Source organism: Juglans regia, chromosome 14 (genome assembly GCF_001411555.2).
Source record: "Juglans regia cultivar Chandler chromosome 14, Walnut 2.0, whole genome shotgun sequence".
NCBI lineage: Eukaryota > Viridiplantae > Streptophyta > Magnoliopsida > Fagales > Juglandaceae > Juglans > Juglans regia.
In genome coordinates this window covers 24415091-24442018 of record NC_049914.1, presented here as the reverse complement: position 1 = coordinate 24442018, position 26928 = coordinate 24415091, and the positions used below count along the sequence as shown (strand labels likewise).

Here is a 26928-nt window from a genome sequence, read left to right as displayed (position 1 = left end):
GGTCAAATCCCATACCTAAACCCCTGTCACTGTCTTACCCTTACCATCGAAGTTTCCGAAGAACCATCGTCTTACACCACTGCATCCCGTTTCTCTGAGTGGCGTGACACCATGAGTAAAGAATTTCAAGCTCTACTTCAGAGCAAAACTTGGTCTCTTGTTCCCCCTCCCCCTTCTTCTAATGTTGTTGGATGCAGGTGGGTGTTTAGAACCAAGCACAATGCTGATGGCTCCATCAAAAGATGCAAGGCGAGACTCTTTGCCAAGGGTTTTCACCAGCAGGAAGGCATCGACTATGCCGAGACATTCAACCCGGTTGTCAAACCAACCACAATCCACTTAGTCCTCTTTCTCGACGTGTCTCATGGATGGCCCATTCGGCAACTCAACATCTAAAATGCATTCCTCCATGGAGATCTCACCGAAACTGTCTACATGACCCAGCCAATCAGTTTTGTTCATCTAAACACCCCGAGTACGTCTGTCGCTTGCACAAAGCCATTTATGGCCTTAAACAAGCACCTCGTGCTTGGTTCGCACAGCTCTCATCTCGCCTCTGTGAGTATGGATTTCTCCATTCCCAAGCTGAACCGTATCTATTTATTTACTCTTGCAAATCCATCCTTATCTATGAACTGGTCTATGTAGATGATATAATAGTAACAAGTTCTCATCTATCTCAAACTCATTTCATTTCTAGCATCTATTTTTCCTGTCAAGGATTTAGGTCAGTTGTCCTTTTTTCTTGGTATTGAAATTTGTCATTTGGAAACTGGAATTTTACTCTCTCAACAGAAGTATATCTGTGATATTCTTTCTCGAGTAAATATGCTTTCAGCCAATGGAGTTAATTCTCCAATGGCTGCCTCTAGTTGCCTTTCTGTTTTAGACATTCCAACATTTTCGAATCCTACATTGTATCGCTCCATTGTTGGGAGAATTCAATACCTCTCCCTCACTCGTCTAGACGTTGCTTTCACAATTAACAAAATTTGTCAGTTTATGCACAATCCAAAACACACATTGGCAAGCTGTTAAACGCCTACTGAGATACCTTAAACAAACTCTTAATTTTGGTCTCTTCATTCACAAGTCTTCCTTCCTACAACTTCAAGCCTTTTCAGACGTGGATTGAGTTGGTTGCCCGGATGATCGTCACTATATGAGTGGCTTTTGTATATTTTTAGGAAACAATTTGATCTCCTAGAGTTCTCGCAAGCAACGTACTGTTGCTCGCTCTAGCACTGAGGCTGAATATAAGGCCCTCGCCAACACAATTGCTAAACTCCTTTGGATTCAAAATCTCTTAAAGGAACTGCATATTTTTATTTTTAAAACTCTTATTCTATGATGTGACAATCTTAGTGCAACCTACCTATTAGTTAACCTTGTCCTACACTCCCGCACCAAGCACATGGAAAATCGAGTTGCTACAAAAACTCTTCAAGTTGCTTTTCTACCATCAAAATACTAGCTGGCTGATATCCTCACAAAGCCCCTTGAAGCCTCTTGATTTCATCTTCTCAGAACGAGCCTCGTTGTTGTTGACACCCTGCTTGGCTCGAGGGGGAGTATTAAGCCATCTACATTGGACTCTAAATCACAAGTGAATGGCAAGCACCAAGCACATCAACTACTGCTCTAGAACCTTCAGGAATTACGTAGACAACTTGTGTATGTCCTCTATATTATGTTGTAACCGTTTTGGCATAAGAATTGTACAAACTCTGTATAATGCAATACCATATAGTAGCGCACGTTCTCTATTTGTAATAATGTCTAGGAAAGATTCCTTTTGTATTTGTCTATAAAAACCTCATTGTACATCTCTATTTATTAATGAGAATATAGAAATACAGTTTACTTTCAAATTCTATGACGAAAACTTCTTTTTCAGTCAAGGGAGAGAGTGAGAGAGAGAAAGAGAGAGACCGGCAGGGGGAGGTATACGGAAAATACCTAGAATCATTTCTATTTTTCTTTTGGTCAAGTCTATTTTTCTTTTAGTAGAAAGCATACATGTCACAATATTATTGGATGGCATAAATCTTCTCTTAACACCACACCGGGTTTAAAGTTTTTCCCATTACAACTATATTCACTTCAAAATATTATTGAATTTGTAGCTTCAAAAATTGAACAAACAAAATTAATTAATAAAACTCTATATAGACAATATCTAATTACTGAATGGGCCATAGCCAATAAATTATTAAAAACTTGAGGAGAAAATACATAAAACGTCCCCCTAATTACCACTCAATTTTTAGCCATCTCCCAAAAATTATTGAAAAAATATAATAAAATACTTATATGATATAATAACATCTACATGACACAATTTGATTTGAAAAATAAATTTTAAATTTTAAATCTTACAAATCAAATACCACCATTTGAATAATTTAGATGTTTTGCTTTAGACACCAACTTAAATTGAACAACTCAAAACTATTTAATCAATCATCCTACTAAATTACCAAGAAAGTAGTTTTTCAAGTTTATATGGTATTGGCATCTGTGTATGCAGCTCGTACAAATTTATACTTTTAACGGAGGTGACTACAAATTGGGTTATAGTTTGAGTTATTTTCTTCAAAATTAAGAGTAATTCATGTTCTCATTCCTCTTTCAATTTTTTTTTTTTTTTAAATAAAGCTTTTATTTATTTATTTCCTGCAATGCAATGCAATCCCATCGCATACGTTTGAAAAGCATCTTATGATTCAAATTCCGAATGAAGAATAATAAAGGTATCAAAACAAGGATTTTAATATGTAATTTTAATATCTCAGGACTAAGGGGAATAAAAGGTTCAACGAAAAAGATAAATGGATATAATTCACATCTCATTAAGGAGGCAACTCGTTCCATCCAAAAGAAAATATTTGTCTATACCATTGAGAAAAGGATTATAATCAAAGGGAAAATAAAAATAAAAATTAAAGGATGAATTCATTTCTTTAAGCTACAGTATACATCATTCTGGCTCCTCACAACTCTCTCTCTCTCTCTCTCTCTCTCTCTCATACATTCTGACTGTATAATTGCAATTCTGGTCGACAATCAGATTATAAAACATAAATGCCTTTTTTCCTTTTTTTTTTCTTGTTTATTTTGTTAAAAGCACAAACCACCTTCTTGACAAGTTTCAATCTCTTGTGAATAAATTACTAATCTTGCAAGAATTTCAAGTCTATTTGTTGTCTTACTCTTTTGCCTTGAATTGCATCAATTGTCAGTCATGTGAACTAAAACCTAAGTCAAGTCACTCCCAAAGTCCGTATGTTACCACAACCCAACCCACCTGATAAAAAGAATGCAAAAAGGGTTATAGGATTGGATTGGATTTAGCACTGATGGACAATCACCATCACGAGAACACTCGGCATCTTCCCATAAATATGCAGAGATTGCAGTCTTCTGAAGCTCAATGAAAACCTGTAACAAGTCATAGATGCGTGAATCCCATATATATAGATTTTTTGGAAAAGAGGAAAATCAAATAGATTTTTGGGTCCACAGAAAAATAGGTTGACGCCAAAAGGATTAAAATAGAAGGCTCAAAATTCTCATTCTTATCACTTAAAAAATATGACAAAAGAGCAAACATTTACATATATTTCCAGGAGCATCAAGGAATTCTGGAAGACCATTATCTGGCCAACTGTGACGACATAAGTCAAAAGTCTATATTACCATTGAGTAGAAGTCCAGTGGAACAAAACAAAAACCCCCACACACGCACACAGAGCATGACACCACAGCTTACAGTCGATAGCTACAATTAACCCATGTGTTTTCTAAGTTTGTATATATCACACTCCATGGGACTTGACACTATGATTTGATCCACCATCCTGGCCCTGGGGATGGGGATGCACAAAATGTGTTTATGACAATTTTTGCAGTATAAAAATAATGTAGATAGAACACATGGCACAACTAGACATCATAGGATCAAACAAAAACAGTTCTCAAACTTTTTCTTCCCCACTTTTCAGTGAATAAATGGATGGGGACAAACTCTCAGGCATCAAAACAAACTTGTGATATATATTTTAAGGTTTCTTGTGAAAATTAGTAACCTTTTCAAGGTATGAGCTATACCTCTCCTTCCTTTCTAGTGAAGTATCATGTTACCTTCTTGGAATTGCTCAATACACTGCTTTGCTGCCGCAACCTTCTGTTTGGTTATTCTGGCTTTGCCCACAGTATATTCAATCTTCCTTTTCCTAAATAGAAGAGTTCTTCTTAGTCGAAGATCTCTGGTTATCTCCAAGTTGAAACTTGTAAACCCACTCATAATTATCCATTCCTTCACTTTTTCATCCAATGGGTTTCTCAACAAACCAGAGAAGATCAGAATCTGACCGTGCTAAGGTATTCACCCTCAAATCTCAAGACAATTAATTACATACGATCTGCAATGATAGGTAATCAAATTACAAACATTATTTTGCATAAACAAAATAGATAAAACTAATCAATTTTCCAATAAAGTAAAAAAATAAACCCCCTTACTTCTGATCATATTTATCCCACATCCTAGAAGAGAATTTTAGCCAATTATAAAAAATTACACAATTTCCTTTTTTAAATCAAAATGCACTTTTGAAATAAACCCCATAGGTTACTTTGTCAGAATCAAGCAGAATGTATGAAACGCTCAATACATAAACTTTTTTATTTTTAATGACAAGGAACCTCACTACAGCAGGGCCCCTTGGACCCATCATGAAGACTAAACCCCAGATACATGATCCCCACTATAACCGTATATTATGCAATCTAGGGGACCTTCAGGTGCATAATGAAACCCAAGATGTCTGAAACTACAACTCAACCCAAGCCCGCCCTTTAACCACTAGGCTGCATCCTAACAGGTACTCAATACATATAACTCAATGAATAGAACATAAAAACCCAACATCTAAATGCCATGTTAAAGACATGACTTCTACTTCCCAAAATCCTGCAAAACACAAAATACCAAATTTTTTTTTTTTTATCGGCACCGGGTGTCCAAGAACAAAGTCCCAACTAATCCCGGGGGTAACACAAAATACCAATTAATTAAAAGGTATTAACAAAAGGGAATGGGAATAATTGGTAGGTACTTGCCAATGCATGCAGACTATCGGCAAACCTAAAGTGGGACCTCAAGAAGGCACATAAACTGGGTAGATAGTTACCTTAGGTTTTGTAGATAACGGTGTGTAAAGGGCCAACAACACACACACCCAAAATAAGTATCATCGATCCTCCAGAAAAATGACAACCTATTTAGTGATAGCTGGTCCTAAAAAGAAGCATATAAAAAACAAGGTGCAGGAATTGGAGCAAGTTTTTTTTAAAAGCATACCTCGCTCAAGGGTGAGACAGCACTAGATTCTTCATCATTACGTTCAACCACAGCATTACCTTGCACCTCAACCAACTGGGACACATCAGTCTTCAGAGTTAGCAAGTGGGGGCAGATAGGAGGGTCCCTTTTGCGACATTCGTGGCACCTAAATCCAATAAGTTTATCGATGTTCTCCAGAGTGAGTCCAAAAGCATTTCCATGAAACCACTCTGCATAATAGACCATCCAGTGACGATATATATTATGTAGAGACATGAACAAACTAAAAATCGATAGGGCAGTCATAAAGGGTATTATTAAAAAGCTAAAAGCAAAAGCAGACGATGCTTCAACATGCATCCTTTTCCTAATCAACATCCAAATGTCTAAAAATAAAATTTGAAAATCAGAGTTAACCAAAAAAATGAAGAAAAAGAAATGGAAAAAGAAGTAAAGTACCTCCGCAACTTTCGCATAATATATAACTTAATGTAGATGCACAACCTGCTTCACAACAAAGATGGCATTTGGGCTGATCAAGAATTACAGACAAATTATCAGAAGGGGCAAGAATATTTTTCTCCCTAAAATGCATCACTCGTTCATCATTTGGCTTCCTGGACAACAGAAGACCATTGAGCCAGTAACTCTGGTAAACATGTGTTCTCTTCTTCCTCCAAGAACTACTTCTCTTTGGTTTCTTATAGGACTTTCTGGATTTTATCTGCTTTGCTTTCCTGCGTCCTCCACGCTTTTTATTTTGCAGTGGCAAGCATTTGACTTTCCTAGGTGAACGACGTAGAGGCACAACAGCTAGAGCTTTTTTACTGTTTTGAGATCGAATTTGTCCACCCTTTGATGCTTTTTTACTGCATTTTAGTCTCACTGACCTGCAATCTTTGGAGACTTTTTTATTCTTCTGTGACAGTAGTTTTCCTCCTTTTGTGCCAGTTTTCCCTCTTTTTGAATCAATCTTCGCTCGCGTCCCATCATGGCATCGGTGGCATGTATAGGTACATTCAGCAGTGACAGCCCCAGCAGAGTTTCTCACATGCCTTTTATGAAAAAATCCTGCAATATGATGATATCCAAGTACCAAACTTAGTGTAAGAAGGAATTACACGACAAACATCAACCTTGAAGCCAAATTAACAATTATTCACCATACAAGGTCAGAATTTACCCCTTCCTTTCCTTTTCTATTTGGAAGGGGGAGGGGGGATTTCAATAGCAATAATTCAACAGAACTCCAGTTTCAACAGATATTTTACTCAACTCATCATAACTAATCAAAGAAAATCGGTACATCAGGGGACAGAACAACTACCACCACACTATTAGTAACTTTGAATGTATACAAGGGAACTACAAAATGGACACAGCTGTTCTTGTGGCAATTTAAGATAGCCACTGTCGGACTGTCCTTGGCTTATTCCAAGTTATGATACCCAAATGGTATATGTGGTAGCATATTGCAAAGCATAGTCGCATATACATCAATAATTACACAAAGAAACAGGCGATTTCTGCTATTGCATTACACACTACATAAGAGACAAGTATAAGAGGTACTCACCAAGCCTTTCTTGAGGTCGGGCTATTATCAAGTGTGAATGACAAAAGGGGACAAACCAAAGACTAAATTGGATACATATTGTAAGCGTAACTATCCGATACAGAACAAAGAATATCTAAGCAACATATATTTTTTATCAGAGAGACAGTATGCATAAACGCATCGATAATTTAAATTTCAGTCACGTAAATAGTAAGCATAACAAAAAAAAGAAAAAAAATGGAAGAATTAAATAAAACTAGAAAAAAAAAAACTAATAGTCACTAAAAATTTTTATTTACAGAACAACAAATGAACTAAGCAAAAACAAAAACCAGAGGCTTTATGAGAAGCTGAAAACTTACCTTTGCAGTACATGCAGCTCAAAGCTTCCCTGCCAATATTAAAAACAGATAATGGATAAATAAAAAGGAAACAAGAAGAAATGAAATCGGTAAGATTGCAGGATATACTCAAAATTGGAGGACTATAAATTGGCCATTTAACATGAAGGTCGAAAGTGTGATCGATATATGAAGCTCAGATAAACTAAGGCGTTAGTATTCAGGCCTTTTGCAATTTTTAATAGTTCCATAAGTACTCTGAACAGTCTAATGGGAGGTAATTGAGTTCAAGTACAAAAAAAAAAAAAAAAGACGGTAAACAAAGTAAAGAATACAGAGAACAAGGAAAGAGGATTCCAGGGATAATAGAATTGCTCAGAAATATATAGAACAAGGCCCTCAAGCTTATGAACACATCTAACATGTTATTGAGGAGATAAAGTCAAACCACTTCAATGCTATAGTATTTTTAGCCCTATTAAGATATCAAAGATTCTAATCATGGGAAGGGTGATTAGCCATGTCAAGGCATCATTTCTAAAAATTCAGCAATAACTAAAACTGTACTCGGATAGAATCATTAGTAAATTAAGATAGTTGTTAACTCCCACAGCTTTTCTTTTTCTTTTTCTTTTTTGTGTTCTTTTTTATTGGTAAATAAAATTTTATTGATCATAAGAATAGGCAAAGCCCAAGTACACAGGTCATATACAAGAGCAACGCCTAGGAGTGATGTTCTAGTGATACAATTTGACATAGGCTATCAAGAAGTTTCATACTTAAACAAGTACCTCCAAAGAGATCCAGAAGAAGATCCCGTGTTTTCTAAACATACATGGTGGCTGGTGCCTAGGAGTGATGTTCTCATGATACAATTTCACATAGGCTATCAAGAAGTTTCATACTAGAACAAGTAATCCTCCAAAGAGATCCAGAAGAAGATCCCGTGTTTTCTAAACATACCCCCACCCGGGCAGTGGGGGGTGTCTTCAAGGAACAATAACATCTATTCACTTTTTTTTAAAATACTTTTATGATTAAATACAACTTCTAGATTAATCAGTATCATTCCATCCTTGAAGCACCTAAAGTTTTTCGTCAATTGCAATTTTACTACCATTGAACTTACTGTTGGCTACAAAAAGATAAAGTATGAAAGATTTTTTAGCAAACGATATAGACCCACAAATCCCATACTGACCTTACAAGCATGAGAATACCATAAGCTCTAATATTTTATATTTCTATTTTTGGGCATTATTTCTCATTAGTTCTTTTTCTATATGATCCTTAAATATGTGCACTCAGAACATATCCATTAACAGATCTTATCAATAATTTAAAATCTAATAAAGGATATTATCTTAGCTCTTTAACTAGAATATTGCAGGAAAAAAATTACAATTAATAAGTAATAAGAGATTTTATTCCCAAGAATAGGCATAAGCCCAAGTACACAGGACGTATACAAAGGAAAATACCTACTACTTTCTAATACCAAAAGGAAATCTAAAACAAATTCTGGAAATTATCAACCATTACGAAAGTTTTAGCCCACAAACTCAAAGTACTAAAGAAAAAATCCCAAAGGTCTCCTAATGAACGTCCTTTGTCTTCGAAGCATCTCCCATTCCTTTCAAGCCATAGACACCACATGAGACAAGAAGGAATTGATTCCAAATATCAACAGCATTCTTGCTACCCTTCAATCCCTTCCACCCTACCAATAAATCCACCACTTCCTTAGGCATTACCCAAAGAAGACCAAACCGATTCAAAACCTCATTCCACAAGAACCTGGCCACTTCACAATGCAGAAAGAGATGATTAACAGATTCCCCATAAAAAATGGAACTTTTTTTCTTCTCCTTTACCACCCCATAAAAAATTCCGAAATAAACTCTCAATTCTTCTTTCTACCCTTCCCGGCAACGGAAAAAGAGATAAGAACCTCCTATATCCAAGAAAAATCTTCTGAAAACAACTGCTCATAAAAATTCACTATGTGAGCCTTAATATGTCCTTGATCCGTAATAAGTCTGTCCCCATCTCAAAGAACCTCAATCACATTATTTCTTCTATGAGAGTTCGCCATTTGATGAAAGAATTTAGTGCACCTATCTCCTTCCTTCAACCACAGCACCCAAGATTTTTGCCTCCACGAAATTTCCAAAATTAAAGCTATATTTTCCAGTTCAGAAGCCACCCCTATTTTTCTTTTCCTGTCCTCCCCCGAAATAACCCCTTGCACCTCCTAATCCAAACCTCTCAACTTTTCCATAAGAAGCTTCCTCTTGCTGTCCAAATTCCCAAACTCGTCTTTATTCCATCTCTTTATATCTTTCTTAAGAGATTTCAATTTTCCAGCCAGAACAAAACTAGGAGTACCTGAAAAATTATAAGAATTCCACCAACTTCTCACCCTGTCCACAAATCCCTCATCCTTCAGCCACATGTTTTCAAATTTAAAATACCTTCTCCCACCCTCAATTCCACCATAATCCAACATGATAGGATAATGATCAGAAGACAATCTCGGCAATAATTTCTGACTCAAACCAGAAAAATGAGCCTCCCAAGAAGGCGAAACCAGAAACCTATCCAGCCTTGAATATGTCCTACCATTTGTCCAAGTATAGTCTCCTCCCACCAAGGGTAAATCAATCAGATTTAAATTCAAAAATTAAATCTGAAAAAGTAGACATTGCATGTCAAAAATATGATTCCCCCAATCTCTCACTAGGGAAACGAGTGAGATTAAAATCCCCACCAAAACACCAAGGTAAATTCCACCAACCATATACACCTGACATTTCATCCCATAATAAACTCCTTCTACTATCCACATTAGGGCCATACACACCAGCAAACGCCCATTCAAACCCATCCTCAATACTCTTAAAATGACATGCCACCAAGAATTCCCCCAAAAAATAATCCCTCAATTCCACCACCCTCCTATTCCACATTAAAATAATACCACCCAAAGCCCCATTTGACACCAACTCAACCCAACCCACATTACTACAATTCCACAAACTCTGAACAATGGCTTGAGAATCTATATATTAGAAGTAAGATATGAAAACCATTTCCTGATATTCATAATACTTCTAACCACACATAACATACGAATACAATATAGCCTAACATCAAGGATTCCAAAGCAGAATCATTAAGGGTAAAAAAACAAGTTCATGGGGCGAAGAAGATACGTATATGCAATGCAATAGATATATAATACCTGATCAGCACATCTTTATTGCAGTGTCCACACTGATAATACTCGGATCTTTCAGCTTTTAAAAACAGATACGAAAATCCCCTTTTCTGAGGGGATCTCTTTCTCACTCTACAATCAAGAAGTTCTGCAGATTTCATCTCCAAGGATTTACGGGCAAGTCTTTTCTCCTCAAAATTTTTCAAAAGATGCAAGGGAACATAACATTCCGCCAACCAATATGTCTTCCTTTCACTAGAGGATTCTTCCACCAAGGACCCATGTCTTTTAACAATGTCAGGGATAGCTCTCCTCTTGCCAAAATCAAGAAGATACTTTACCACTTCCCCTTCAGTGCACTTCCTGCGGATAATAACTTTCTTAAAAAGTCTGATTGATTTTACAGACTGCTTGTCCAATGCAGGAAGAGAATGCGTGTTTTCAATGTCATCCCACTTAATGTTCGTATCAAGCTCTCTAACCTGTTAACATGACATGAATTAGTGGACTGAAAATTTCAGCAGGTAGCTGATTCTTGAACAAATACCAGCTAGATCTAGAAAATTCACTAGTCCTGACAATTACTGTTATGTGCAATGGTTTTATTTGCTTTAAGAGCATGTATGACATAATGTAACCATGTAAATGTACTCTTAATGTGATATTGCCACTTTTCTGTGGTGTCTCAGAGAAGGCTACCAAGATTATACTTTATTCATTTCCCCATTCTTCTAGGATGTGGAGAATTTTCAGGTGGTAAAAGGAATTTAAGTTTGAAAAATGAGGCTGAAAACTAAAAACTGAGATGTCGATATTATCATAGTGGTCAATGATTGGGAGGTGGATTCCCTTCATTCTTTTTTTTTTTTTTTTTTATTGGCACCGGGTGTCCAGGAACAACGTCCCAACTAATACCGGGGGTGCACAGGCCCTCGACAATGAATTTTCTGCAAGTGCAACTTGGGTAATTCAAGGGAAAAATTCCCCAATCCGATGGCCCCTAGAAATTGTTTGCACCCAAGGGGATTTGAACCTTAGACTTGGGAGGAGCATATCCCCAAGCCCAAGGCCTTTACCCTTCATCCTTTGACAAGCTTTATTTGACACAAGTAAGAATGGATGGTGAGGATAGACTTTAATGTTCCTTCCAAGTAAGGTGTGTTTTAAGTCAAATCATATCTTACAATTTTGGCCTCGTAAGATAGATAATCCTTATCATGGAAGAAGTGGGGAAGTGATTGATCATTTTTTACTTCATTGTGGAGTCAATTCATACTGTGAGTCAATGCTTAATGGAACTAAATTTTCAGCATGTTTGAGCTATAGTGGGTAATGCCTCAACAGGTAGTGGATCTGTTGGCATGCTGGTAAACTTTCCTTCCATGGAAGTTTCATTTTATTATTTAGGTGAATTTCATGTATAGTCTCCATGTATTTGGGTAACAACCCTTAGAGATTTCTTTCTTAAGATTAAAAAATAGCCATCACATCTCAAATCAAGCAATTTAGTTGCATAAAAGAGAACATTTAGGCAAGAGAAGTCCAAAAAGGTTGTCACCATATTAGACTTATGTATGATCCAATCGATACCTAAACTACAAACTAAGATGTATAAAACAAAACCCTGATTTTGCATTTAGAGTTAACAGAAGTGCAGAGACACAAGTATATCAAAGCACAAAACAAATGAGGAAGGCAATTGCAATGCATAAATAGTAGATACTAACAAAATTGGAAATGCTGGGAGATATACCTGGAAAGCAAGCTGCTCTACACTTGATGCTGTCTCAACAGCAGCTCGCCAAGCAACATATCGGCTTCTCTTTGCATATTCTGAATTCTCAGGATATAATATGCCTGGTATCTTCGTACACCCAGCTGCAGAATTTTAAACTTCAAACAAATTCAGAATAATCATTCAGTTGACTAAACACTTCTACTCCAACTACATACGAGAAAGAGAAGACAATATGCAAACCTTGTCTTGCAGCCTTGGAAGCCAAGGAGCAAGGCAGAACCTTCCAATTAAACACCCGACGAGAAATCCTACCACCCCTCCACCAGAACGTACTTAATCCACTGGCAGCATTTGAAGAAGGATTGGACTCTGGTTCTGATGGCCTAACCCTCTTTCGGCTAATCCCATGTTTTGATGATGCACGTAATGAACTGTTTACGACATGAGAAGCTGAACCCACAGTAATAACAGAATCCACGTGTCTTGACCACTCAGCTGAGAGAGCAAGAGGATGCAAGTTTGATTCCAACTGCGGACATCCCATACCATAAATTACCCCAATAGTATTAAAGAATGAAATCAAGATAGTTAATTATAAGAAAACCCTTGGGGTTGGCTCAAGTGGTAAAGACCTTTGTCTTGGTGGTATGCTCCCTCTAGGTCTACGGTTCAAATCCTCTTGGGTGCAAACAATTTCTAGGGACCATCGGACTGGGGGGAACTTCCCCTTGAATTACCCGAGGTGCGGGAAACTCCTTGCCAAGGCCAATGCACCCCCGGGATTAGTCGGAACTTTGTTCTCAGACACCCAGTGCCAATCAAAACAATAAAAAAGACAGCTAATTATAAGAAGTCAAAAGATACACTAAGGGCACAATTTCAGCCACTTCAAACCAAGAAGTGAATAACCCAAACCAAGTAACAAAGAAGGAGAACCTAGATTACCAATTGATGAAATATGGAATGTTGAAAACTAAAACCTAGCGATTTAGCCCCACAGTATGTTGGTTCAGATCACACTGACACGTTATGCCACCAACCTAAGAAAACAGTTACCCAGGAATAAAGAAATACACCTTTCACTTAAAAAACAACTCAATCAGCTCTTCTCCCTTGCCACCCGAGCCAAAGACTAAAGTGATACCCCATATGATATGGATAACAGTAGGTGGTGTATGGGATCTCACATTGCTTGGGAATGAGAAGTTATTGCTCTTTATAAGGCTCCAATGCTCCAATTGTATCATTGACTAGTCCTTTTGGAGAACAGGTCATGTGGTTTGGGTCTTCCATTAGAGCGTTACAAATGATATCAGAGACTATCCCAACCAAAAATATGAGACTTGAGCCGTGCCACCTACAATGGACAAGCCCGATTAGGACGTTGGGAATTTAAGGAGGGTAGATTGTGATACCCCATATGATATGGATAAGGGTAGGTAGTGTATGAGATCCCACATTACTTAGAAATGACAAGTTTTTGCTCCTTATAAGGTTTCAATGGGGCTCTAATTGTATCATTGACTAGTCATTTTGGAGTATAGGTCATGTGGTTTGGGTCTTCCATTGGAGCGTTACAAATGGTATCAGAGACTATCCTAACCAGAAATGTGAAACTTGAGACATGCCACCTACAATGGACAGGCCGACGAGGACGTCGGGAATTTAAGGGGGGTAGATTATGATACCCAATATGATATGAATAAGGGTAGGTGGTGTATGAGATCCCACATTGCTTGGGAATGAGAAGTTCTTGCTCTTTATAAGGTTCCAACGGGGCTCCAATTATATCATTGACTAGTCCTTTTGGAGTATAGGTCATGTAGCTTGGGTCTTCCATTGGGGCGTTACAAATAAATTGTGATACCCCATATGATATGGATAAGGGTAGGTGGTGTATGAGATTCCATATTGCTTGGGAAGGAGAAGTACTTGCTCTTTATAGAGTTCCAATAGGGCTCTAAATGTATCATTGACTAGTCCTTCTAGAGTATAGGTCATGTGGTTTGGGTAGAAGCTGAATCCTAGTTGTCAGGCCTAGCTAATTTGTATTGCAAATATTAACAGCCATAACCAAAGATTTAACTTTTTAAAATGTAGAGGAAATGGAAAAGATACTCACTGCAAGCAATAAAGTTTTAATAGACACTAGATCGGATGCCTTGAGAATACTTTTATGCCAATACTTGATATGATTTTGATTCAGCCATGGACCCAATAAAAGCCCATGCAGACGATCTTCAATGGAGAGAACATGGCATATGACATCTGCAAGATGGCCCTTCCTGTTCTTTTTTGATTGAAGACCAAAGACATCATTTTTAGAACCTTCCTGAACAGGCCCCAAATACATGTTAAACAAGCAATCTCTTTCATCAGTTGGATATTTACAAGAAAAGCACCATCCACACTTCTCTTTCCTTGCATTTATGTTTGGGTTCTTAATATTTGGCCAACAAAACTTGGTAGATTTTTTCAAAATTGCCTTCATTTGTGTTGAGATTATATCCTCCACTGATAGTAGGAAGTTTTCATCAATTTTGTCTAATGATTTACGCATCAACTCCTCTGCAACTAATGAGGCAGTTTGAGCAAAACCGTAATAGTTTGTGTAGCCAATCCCGCAATTTGTGTGTAATGTGTCACCTTTTCTAGTGGTTATAGCAGATGGGTACTGCCGAGTACCAGTAGATTCCATATTACTTTCTCGTCTAACATCTATGCTGGTAGACGCCAAAGAAGTGTCTCCAAAACGTGAGCACTTTCCTTGTATTTGAGACTGATGTAAGAATTCAGCAGATCTATTTGAATCATGGGCCCCATGATTTTGATAATTTTGAATGTCTACACAAGTTTGTGTAGCTCCAGCTGATCCTTCTAAAGTTATATATGGACTTTCTGTAGCATTCATGGAACCTACGAAGTTCACAGACTTGGAAACCTTAGAGCCAAGATGATTAGAGCATCCACTTGTAGGATTTTCTTCCACTTTCATGTCGTCAGTTTCATTCTTAACAGTATTTGTGTCTGAAGATGTCAGTGGTGCCAAGGGCATTAAAATAGCCAAGCTTTGCCTCTTTGTGAGAATGTCTGAGCATAGAGAATGATTCCTCAAGTCAAAACTACTAGCTCCTTTTAAGTTCGAAGGGATATCCCAGTGCTTGTATAGAGCCGTTAATATGCCACTATAGAAAATGTCTGAAGTCTTTAGCACTTCAATAACAACACTCAAATCATTTCTGTGGTAGTAACTGAATGCAGATTCAGTGTCACATGACTCTGACCTGCAAATTGAAAATCCAGACACATATGAGGGAAGAACATAACTGAATGATCAGAAGTGCGGAACAAAATTGCTCAGCATGACATATACAGTCTTTTTTTTTTTTTTAAATGGTAATCAAGAATTTTATTCGTATGAAAAGGAGGCCTAGCCCAGCATGAATTATACATTTAATTTAATAATCAGGTGGAGCATAAGAAGATGCACAGCATTAGGGTTATGCCTAAAAAAGGATGAAACAAAGTATAATTGCTTAAAAAAGAGAGGAAAAAATGAAATTACTGGTCCAACAAAATGAATTGTAATTTAAAGAAAACTCCCATTCCTCATTAACTTTTCTATTTTTTTTTTCCTGAAAAAAAAAAAGGTCAACAGAACTCCAATCAAAGACCAAGGCAATCAGTTCATTTAAATTGTAAAACTAAATCAGGCAGCCACTCTACTGTTTTAATCCAAACAATAAAACAAGGATAAAAGAACTAACAACCCGCAATATCATGGCCTTTAAGGAGAATTAAAGATCCAACAGCTGATGAGAGATAGACTGATTAACCTTGTACAAGTCCTCCTATTATACACATGAATCTTGCAATTCTGAGATGTATGCAAAGAATGACATAAACCATCCTTAGTAATTGTAGAGGTCCCTAAAAGTTAAATGTTAGCTTTTTATGTGAAGGATTTGATAGCAGATGATTAGGGAACACAATATCAAGGTGATTTATCATATAAATAAGAATGGCTATTAGTAACACTTGTGTACGGATAGCAGTCATATTCAAATTATAACCAACTTACACCAACAAGTAACCGCAGCTGCTAAAAAATAGCCGTCCATGAGGGTCAATTCCCAGTAACTCTGCCCCTCGGGGTGACTTCTGGTGTTTCATCCAAGGCTTACATCTGTCAATTGCACATTCGGGGCAGTACCAGTCACCCTCTGGCAAAAGATCACTACTAATTCCTACACACTTTGAATGGTAAGCAGCAGGACAACCGTCACAGCATATTAAGTTTCCATCCATCTTACAAAGGCAGCATTCATCACTATTCCAGTCAGTGGTGTCCTCAACAATCTCTTCTGTCAAGCAAGAGCCCACAGAAACATCTACTGTAACTCTCCTTTTCTTGCAAACATCAAGGTTCATACTCCGATCGAAAACCATGTCAGGCTCAGCTACCAATGATCTTCTACTAAGCTCAGTCCTTATAGCTTCCACTTCAATCATATCATCAGACAGACACCGAAGTACCTCGACCTTCACAGAAGCAGGTTGTTTGTAGTAGTCAGTTCTGAATAGTTTTAAGCGACTGATATCAAATTCAGGTTTCAATTCTGAACCATGGATCAGTAGGTACTCGGCCATAAAAATGGGCCATGTAATTAAGTCTAACAAATCCCAATTAAGACTCCTACACCAAATGTTGATAGAGAGAATGTTAAGAACTAATATAACAAACCAAATTACTTTAGAAGAAAATAGCAAGAGGAAGAGAGAAAAGGATACCTTAAGCAATCAGAAGCAGATTCAGAACCTTCATTCGAAAGGTACTCCAAATGCTTCCTCAGAGTTTGCAAAATAGAAAGATGAATGCAATCAAACAATGTACTAGGAGACTTGCACTTCAGTGCTGTTACAAAGTCCTCCAACTCAAAGGGACTCAGGAATAATAAAGTACTAAAGGATCTTAAACATGCATAAACAGAAAAAAGGTCAAGAACGGGAATGTTGTCCAAATCCAAATTTTGTGAAGAAGGGGGTAATTGCGGCTTTGGAGGAAGTACACTGGTATTTTCAGATGCTTCACAACCTGAAATTGCCGCCATTTCCTCTGTTACAACACTAACCGCAGGGGATGATGATAATGGATCTTGGAAAGAATATGCAACACGATTCTGAGCAGACCCTCTGCGAGAACTTCTCCTCAAACCTGTCTCCGTGATTGATTTCAAATTATCTGCTTGTCTCCTCCTCTTTCTTCGGCTACTTCCTTGTGTACATGGACTTCCTAAGCCGCCTTGGTCCCCATGAACAACTGTAGCACCAGCCTCAGAAAGACCATCCTCTAACCGAACTTCCATAGAACCACAATCCTTGATGCAGCTATCATCCAAAAAACCAAGAGAACGATGAGCTTTCAGATCTTCACTACAAACACCAACTTCCTCCTCAAGTCCTTCAGCCAACACTAAAGATACATCTCCAACTGCAGCCTCAAGTGACCCACTAATATCTTCTTGCTTCGAATTACCATCATTAATGTCTAAATTAAGTTTCTCCAAAGACCCCTCTGCGCCACCATCTTCCTCACATTTTTCTTCAACGTCTCCAGCAATCTCTATTTTTTGGGTTTCTTCAATCCTTGAAGAATTGTTAACCCTAAATTCTACTCCATCGTCACCATCAGGATCCTGAATATCCTCGCAAACCTCCAAATTCAAATCAAAACCACAATTCTTCTTCTGGTTTCCCGAAACCGAACTACCCAAATTAGCCTCAGTCAAGTTCTCATCAAAATCACCACTTACGTCTAAATTCAAATCAATACAATCCCTTTTCCTCGGAGTTTCCTGAGATTTTACACGTGTATCACATCCATCCTTCAAGTCCACCTCCTCATTCACATTAAGCCCAGAATTCAAATCAAATCCGTCTTTCAAATTATCATTTCCATTAACATTTCCATCAACGGAAACACTCTCTTTCAAATCCACCCCAAACCCACTTTCGTTTTCTGGGGTTTGTTCAATATTAATATTCAAATTCAAATTAACCTCCACACTTTCTCTCAAATTCCCTCCAAACCTGTGTCCCATTTCCAAAATCCTTACAAACCCATCATTTAAATTACCATTTCCATGTAAATTGCCACAGGTCCCCAGAGTTTCCCTCAAATTTCCTTCAGGAGTATTAAGTAAATTACCTGAACTGCTTCGAACTTCGCACATCCGCTCGATACGGCGCCGCTTCTTGGGCTTACGGCCGAGCCGCGGTTTTTCGTGAGGCAATTCAGAGGCGGCGGAGGCTTCTTCTCTGCCCTCGAAGAGAGACGCCACTTCGGAAAACTCCAGCTCCTCGGAACCGCCGTCCTCGTATACGATCTCGAAGAACCCAGACGAGGCGTCGTAGGATCTCACGGTCCCTGAGAATACCCCGAAGCCCTTGAACTCTTTCTTCACGGACCTTCCCAGGAACTCCATTCGGAGCAGCCCTTGCGTGATCTGTGGGAAGGGAAAAAAACAATTGAAGATATTTCAGGGTTGCGGTGTTTCTCGCAAGAATTGCCTTTTGGGCAAAGTGTCTCTCTCGCTCTGGAAATGCCTTTCACGCGCAGAGAGAGAGAGAGAGAGATGGGCAAGTCAGCACTTTGACTTTTCTAATTGGCAAGTACAAGTGGGTGAAACGAACTAATCGAATGAGGGGGATCTTGGCTATTGGCTATTGAAATTTTTTTTTTTACATATTTTTTTAAATAAAAATTTCACAATATTATTAAATAATATTTTCTTAATTATTGAGTAAAAAAAAACTAAAAATAAAAATAAAAAAAGAAATCAAGCAAAATAAACAAGAGCCCAAAATGGGCTCCCTATCATTTTTCTTTACAGTGAACTGTCCTATCACACATGTTCGCTTAATCAATTTGTGATTTATTATTTTTATTTTTTTATTTAAATACATATATATTTACATATTTAAATATTAAGATAAAAAGATAAAAATGATAAATTATCACACTACACACCATATACATGACATAATTTGATTTATAAAATTTAAATTTTAAAATTGATAGTTGATTGCATTTATTATTTTTAAATAAAAAAATGATAAATAAAATTTCAAAAAGACCCACATAATTAGAACTTTAAATGATTGTTTGGCAATATAACTGTTCTTAAATATTTTAAGATATTTCCTTCCTAAACATCACTAAAAAAAATACAAAAATTTTCAATTTTAAATTTTCAAAATTTTCTTTTAATCATAACCTAATCATTATAATTTTCTCAAATTTTTAAACAAAATGCAACAAACAATACTACGACGCTACGTTTTTAAATTTCAAAATAAAAGTAATATTAACAAATAGTATTTAAATAATTTGTTAACTCTATAATATTTTTATTCAACCTTTACTCTCTCATTTTCCAAAACCCAATGTAACATCTTAATTTAAACCATTCCAGTATCACTCATTGATATATTGAGATAATCTAAGTATCCAAACGAGTCCTAAAACATTTTGCAATTGCAAATGCCATGCATTAAAATATTTTTAAAATTATACAATGTAAACAGTGTGTGGTACAGAGGCTTTATAATAAAAGTACTCATAATAAATGGAAAGGAAATAAAAGAATATGTAAAAACAAAGATTTGGCTCATCTAAACTTTATATTTAAGTTTATCCATGTTAAGAGTGGCATATACAGCATGTAAAGATGAAGATTTTAATAGATTGGAAACCAGTGTAAAACCTAGTAATATTTTATATAAACGAATCTTGGTATTTTCAACTACTATTTTTCTATTATTTATTTATATAAAATTGATTCTCTGATGCGTTGCTTACACATGCATTGAAGTTTAGAAAGCTATTAATGCAAGTTGATAGCTGAGTTACTTGACACGTTCATAAAATTCTCCTTCTCTTTCCCAAACTATATTGGCAAAGGAAATCTAACAGAACTAACTGGAGGATAGAAGATGGAATGTGAAAACCCGAACTAGCATGAAAATAGAAGTACCTGTTTTCGATTAGGGTTTGGGATGGGACTTAGAGCATTGGCAATTGGCAATGGCGTAGAGTTCAAATTTTGGTTAGAATTTCAAGTTTTGGCAATAAAATTAACTTTTGGCTAAGTGAATTCATATTGGACTAGCCATCTTAAAATTAAAATAATAATATAATATTATATATTTTAATAATATTTTACAATTTTTTTAATAATATTTTGTAAATACACTTCATATATTAATTAATAATTTAATTATTATTAATGAAATAGAATAAGATAGAAAATAACGGATTATTTATCAAAATTAAAATGGAATGTACAAGTCAAGGCTCGTTTTTCTCATATAAGATGCCTAATTTCCCTGCCCAAAAAAAAGAGAGTTTTTTTTACCTATTATAGTTGGAATGGATGGAATTTGATTGAAAGATATTCATTCATATGGCCCCATCAAACATAGTAAATATTCCTTGCTAACACAAGGAAGCAGACGATTCAATAGTTGCACAAATGAATCATAATATACACATCCGCATTAATTCTAATCAAAGTTGCTTTGAATACTACTTTCTGGTTTGTAAACTAAACATATTCATCTTTGAAAACAAGCCACCAAAAAAAAATATTAAAGAAATCTGCCTCAGCTAGATGAGATGTTAGAGCATTAATAAAAGCGAAGTAGTCTCCAGCAACGTATCAACTCATTCCGATTTGCCTCCCTATGCAATAAATCACATCACATCACTCCACATCACATCTAATTGATTGTCCGACGAAGTCCGCAATAAACGGCTTTTCGGAAGAGAGGATGCACATTCTCGGTTAATACCTCCACATCCAACTTCTCAATGTACAGCCATATCTGCCCGCCAACAATTAAGTGTCAACAAAAAGAAACAACTTTAATAATTCATGCAGAATTTAGATAATATCTATTTATGGCTTATATATTTATTTTAAAAGATTTTGAATCTATATATTATCTCCTACTATTCCAATGAATGTTGATGGCCCATTAGTTATCCCTTCATTTCTTCTATACGAACTCCTTAATCTAGTGGATACTTCAGATTTTCAAAACAGATCACCATACGGTTTTTTTTTTTTTTATGTCGGGAAACCTCTTCAAGGCAGGGTTTCGGACCCACCCCTGCAAAGTAAATTCCGGTCTCGTGCACCGCACCCTTAAAAGTTTCCCTACACGAAATTGGTTAAATCGTGACTTTTCACCAGAGAATGTGGCCCCAAATGATTGTTTACACCCATAAGGTGTTGAACCTTGAACCTTGAAGGGAGTAATACCCCAAAACTAAGGTCTTCACCACTTGGGGTTCAGATCACCATATGTGAAAATGGGTGGCCCAATGAATCTTGATTGAGTGGCACCCGAACATGGTTTAACCCTAATATATATACCGTAATGTAGCAATAACGAACATATGCAACTCCATTAGCTGAAATGTGTTGCATCTGTGTGAGTTAAGAAAATGAGAACAGAAAAAGTGGGAATAGGAAACTCTGACACACTCATCAAGAAAGAAAGAAGCTAACAGGAATGCCAGAAACTTTATTTACCTCAGAGGCATATTGTCTCGAGAAGGCCTTGACATAGCCCAAAGTCGACAAACACCACTGCTCTTTTTCACCTATGTTATAGCCATCACTACTAGTCCTTCCACCATTTGATTGACTGCCAAAAATAAGACAACAGTGATAATGTATAGTTCAACATGAATATCATTAGATAAGAAGTCATCAAAAGATAGTTTTTTTTCCTTATATTGTTATTATTATTATTTGGGTTGGTTGGGGGAGGGAAACCTTTTTTGTTGTCTTTCATTCTCATTGTCCACCTCCATTGCTGATGATTCTTCAAGGTCAACCGACATTGAATCTGCACGAACAGACTTTAATTCCGACAATGTTCCAGCTCTAGATGCATCAGGCAGGCGTTCCGTCAATACATTAGAGAAGTTTTTGTACAAAGCAAGGAACAATGCCTGCAAATCATTGTACAAGCAAATAAAGTGTGAGGCAGTGCTGAATTAGGAATGGAAACAAAAAGAATTCTATTCCGAGATTTTCAGCTTTATTCTCATAATTCAACCCCACTTCACCTTGCCGGTGACCACAAATCAAGAGGCAGTGGCCAGTATGTATTTTCTAGCCATGCCATTGAAGCTTGAAAGATTGTTTAATGTTGTAAGCTATTGTCAATGACACTGCCATTTAGGAAGCAACAAATGATGTGACTCACATATGCCGTAGGATAAATAATTTAACAGAAGCCAAGCAGCAGTAAGCTCAACCGTCATGCATGCTGAGCACAAATCTCCAATAAAAGGCGTGTGTCCGTGGCCCATTTTCCATGCCAAGGCAAAGAGAAAAAAAAGAAAGGAAATGGAAAGGGTCTGAACTGAACATAAAAACCATTGTTTAGCCAATGTTGCACCGACAGGTCAAGATCATTGGAGACTGGAATTGAAAGAATCAGAAATATGTTCCTCATGTCACTCAAGTAGTGGCAGGAAGCAAAATCATTGTCTAATAATAATGAAAGGAACCATTTTCACACAATCATTCAAAAGCATGAGAAAGAATGCCTGCTTTTAGCCACCAATATATAATCAATCAAAATCTTCTTCCAGCTTCCACAATTTCTTGAATTATAGCACCTAATTCCAGATGATAATACGTGCTTCACTAAGTGAATAAGTGAAAATAACAAAAACAAATTAAAGGCGTGCGTCTGCGAAGCGAAGGTGGGTTTTTTTTTTTGGGGTGGGGAATATAAATACTCAAATACCTCATTTTCATCAAGGGCCCGAGCAAGAAGAGCCTCCTTTGCCTCCAAAGACTCACGTATTGACACCTCTTCCTCTTTTGCCTTTTCAGCACGCAATTTCAATCGACTCAACTTCACAGGATTTTCACCAAGAACAGGTTCACCATCCACAAGTGTAAGCTTTGCTTCAGCAGCTTCTAACTCAGCTTTTGCCTTAGTTGCAGCTTCTTCAGTTGGTACAATACCATTCTGAAGAGACGATATCTCTTTCCTAAGATCAGAGATACGGTTATATGTCTTGCTAACCGTATTTCTTAGAACCTGTACACAGTAGAACAAAAAAGACAAGTCTATAAAACAAGAGTTTTAGGTAACTTAAGATACAAGTATTACTCTACAGTAGGGGGGGGGGGGGCATGTCTTAAGCAGTTTCGTTTGAACAAAACTTTCTAGTTTAAGAGATTTGGGGGAAGGGGTTTCTGCATTTTCACAGAAAGGCAAATCAAGTTGAGAAATTAAATTCTCTGTATGTTGTACAACCTGCACAATAGATCACGTCATAAGGCATATATCAACTCAAATGGAACAATCAGACATGAAAATAAGAATTTGTTGACAAGAAACCCGGCAAGAAATAGCATAATTGGATTATCTACAGGGTATTAGGGCAAGTTATATATGTATGTTTGGGTTAGGATATGTCGAGAATGTTTTGAGAATGTAGTTTTTGTAAGGTTTTGTCAAATTTTTAAGAATTGTTTGAATAAAAATCTGTTAAGATATGATCTGTATTGAGGTTGGTGAAAAGTGAGGTTGAATTGAAAAGTTGTTTAAATATAACTTTTTTGAGTTTTTTTTGGGGGGGGCTTTTGTAGAAGTTATTTTGAAGAGATTTTTCTACTCAATAAATATATGTAAAGTACCAAGTTAATGGAAACAAAAGTCCACAGAAATTCTAACGTACCTCCCAAGGATGATCAGACGTATGAAATTGCTCAATATTTTCTGCAGAGAAGACCCATCTCACAATAGCCAAATTAGATATAAGCCGGTATCCCATCATCCTATCAATTGCTATAGCTGCCATTTGGGCATTATTCTTCCAGTAATAACCCACCTCAGCTATAAGCATGACTTGCTTATCTTGATCAGGACATATCTTTGCTATTACTTGGCCATATCTTTCCAAGACAGTGATCAAATGAGTAAAACTTTTAGATCCAATGTCAAGAAAAGTTTGAAGAACCACTTTGAGAGTTACTTCCAGACCATGAAGTGGAAACACACTTTCTTCAATCCATGAAATTATTTCACGGGCAGTAGCCCTTCCTTTCACCATGTTACTAAGATCCGCAGAAAGTGCATGTTGTTCAGTTCTTTCTGTATCACCATCCACACTGAATCTGAAGTTTGGTCCACCCTTAGGGGGAAGTAACTCTTCTAAACCAGGTGCATTCTCAACGCTCTAAATGAACAAAAATAATGAAGGGAATATGTCAGATAAGTGACACCATGGACACAAACTGTGTTTATAACACCCTATTTTAACAAGAGTAATAATACACCTACAACTATTTTACAAATCATTTTATAGCCAACCAATGTGATTGTGTCATTTCATTAAAAAATAATTTCAATTATACATAACCACCCTCCCTTTGAAATAGAGTTCTAAAAAACAGTTGTAAGAAGGGTTGTAAGTTTATCATTTTCCTTTCAATAAAAATAAATTCTGCAGGATATTACCATACTAAACTGGTAATTTGCAGACAATCTGTTTATACTTGATCACAATAATTTTTAAAAGATTGTGCAGAGAGATTAATTTATGCAAGATAGTCCAGAGAAATGTCCACACAAGCATTTATTAAGAAATTAATAAAATGGTCAAAATCTAATCAGATGAGGCATAGGCCGCACAGGGGGCAGTGTAAAATACAAAAGGCTTGCCCTATATTATAGTGATTGAAGTTTACGTCTGTAGGCACTTTATGACCACCATATCTTGAGGCTGAGTCTAAAAGGAAACAATTACAACCATGCTTAAACAGCCCACAGCAGAATGTATTACCTGTTTCACTTTGTCCCAGTATGACAAACGGACTTCTCTCTCCAAAACTTCCTGGACAAACACACGTTGTGGGGCCCATTTTGGAAGGTCCAAGACGTAAGCCCACTCTTCCCATGGCCAGATGAATTGGAAGTTTGACCTGCATGGTTAGGAAGCCATCAGAAAATGTACACAAACCAACTCAAGAATGTGTTCATTTTTTTCATGGGAGTATCAATTAGGAAGGCAAACATAGTTCTAAAAGCCTATGTTCTAGTCATGTGAACATAGATTTTTTAGTAAGTGATAAGAGATTTTATTAATGCAAGTAGATAGGCATAACCCAAGTATACAGGAAGTATACAAAAGGAAACACCTAAAAACAAGCTATGAACTAGGGACTAGCAAAGTCTAAAAACAGAGCATTTAAAATATCCCCATTCAGTACAAGAGTTTTTGCCCAAAAGCAAAGAGTAAGAAAGAAAAACTCTCTAAATTCAACCGACGAATGTTCTTTGTCATTAAATCAGCGTCCATTCTTTTATGAGGAATGTTATGCATCAGCCACTATTCACTACCCCACACTCTATGAAAAAAAAAAAAAAAGGTGTGGGGTGTGGGGTAGTGAATAGTGGCTGATTAGAAGAATTTTTCTTCCTTTATAGCTATAAACACCACATTAAACATAAGAGGAATCATCTTCCAAATATCAGCAATATGATGGCTGCCCATATATCCTTTCCAACAAGCCAATAGCTCCACCACTCTCTTGGGCATCACCCAAGCTACACCCAACCTACTGAAAATCTCATCCCAATGCAGAAACAAACGATCGACTGACTCCCCATCTTTCTTGCACAAGTAACACCAGTCCAAGCAAATTATACCGCGCTTTCTCAAATTATCCATTGGGGAATATTATTAGAAAATGATACAGAATCAGCTACAGTGGCATCTTTATCCCTTGCCATTCTCAATAGGGATGGAAAAGCATTCTTGAGTGCCAAATCCCCACACCAAAGATCATTCCAGAAGCGAATCCTATCTCCTCCTCCAACCTTAAACAAAACGTGGTTAACAAATTCCCCCCACCCATTCCGTATGTACTTCCACAAGCCCAAACCATACACACTTCTAACTTCATTAGAACAACAACTCCCCCAAGCCCTCCAATATTTAGCATCGATAATATTTTTCCATAACGCATCCCTCTCTAATTGATATCTCCAAAGCCACTTACCATGAAGCGCTTTATTAAAAAACCTCAAATTACAGATCCCCAAACCCCCACAAGTAATTGATGAATAGGCTTTATCCCAACTTACAAGATGGAGCTTCCTATCATCCCCAAGACCACCCCATAAAAAATTACAGAAGATTCTTTCAATTCTACTAGCCACCCCAATGGGCAAAGGAAAAAGGGAAACAAAATACGTTGGAAGATTGGACAACGTACTTCAAATCAAAGTAATTCTTCCCCCTTTGGATAAATAGATCCTTTTCCACCCAGCCAACCTTTTTTCTATTTTCTCAATCACACCATCCCAAATTGATGAAAGCAAGTCTGCAATTAGTCTCAAGAACTCTTAATGAAAATTTAACCTGGAAATGTCCCAAACATAAATTATTGAAGAAAAAAGAAAGAGTATTCCTTGATTCTAGTGCAATGGACATCTAACTTAGTATGGTAAACAATAATTGTACAAGACTGATGTGTGCCAGATTTTACATAAACACATGTATACACATGATGAAAAGGTGTCGCCTTTGTACACGTGGCGTACACATAAGAAACGCCTACAAGAAATAGAATGAGAAAAAAAGTCCTGAAAACTGGAAATAGAAGAACCAAAGTGAGCAATCAT

The 26928-nt window shown here is 36.9% G+C and overlaps 2 protein-coding genes across 2 annotated transcripts in view; both read right to left on the bottom strand.

Moving 5' to 3' along the window:
• Window positions 1–2936: 2936 nt before the first annotated feature.
• On the bottom strand, window positions 2937–18843 carry LOC108994637 (DDT domain-containing protein PTM). Its single transcript, XM_035685636.1, has 11 exons — window positions 16996–18843; window positions 16286–16900; window positions 14327–15488; window positions 12445–12733; window positions 12220–12344; window positions 10491–10948; window positions 7268–7296; window positions 5807–6418; window positions 5366–5577; window positions 4144–4424; window positions 2937–3441 (listed from the first exon to the last, which is right to left on the bottom strand). The coding sequence occupies exons 1-10, from the start codon at window positions 18687–18689 to the stop codon at window positions 4410–4412; spliced, it is 5211 nt and encodes a 1736-aa protein (XP_035541529.1). The 5' UTR covers window positions 18690–18843; the 3' UTR covers window positions 2937–3441; window positions 4144–4409.
• A 1825-nt stretch (window positions 18844–20668) lies between these two features.
• LOC108994638 (nuclear cap-binding protein subunit 1) overlaps window positions 20669–26928 on the bottom strand; it is a 28048-nt gene continuing 21788 nt past the window's right edge. The window contains exons 14-19 of the mRNA XM_018969925.2: window positions 25085–25223; window positions 23978–24478; window positions 23035–23334; window positions 22050–22228; window positions 21804–21918; window positions 20669–21090 (exon numbers count right to left, since the gene is read on the bottom strand). Coding sequence (XP_018825470.1) covers window positions 20986–21090; window positions 21804–21918; window positions 22050–22228; window positions 23035–23334; window positions 23978–24478; window positions 25085–25223 — 1339 coding nt within the window. The 3' untranslated portion in view covers window positions 20669–20985. The remainder of the gene's footprint in view (window positions 21091–21803; window positions 21919–22049; window positions 22229–23034; window positions 23335–23977; window positions 24479–25084; window positions 25224–26928) is intronic.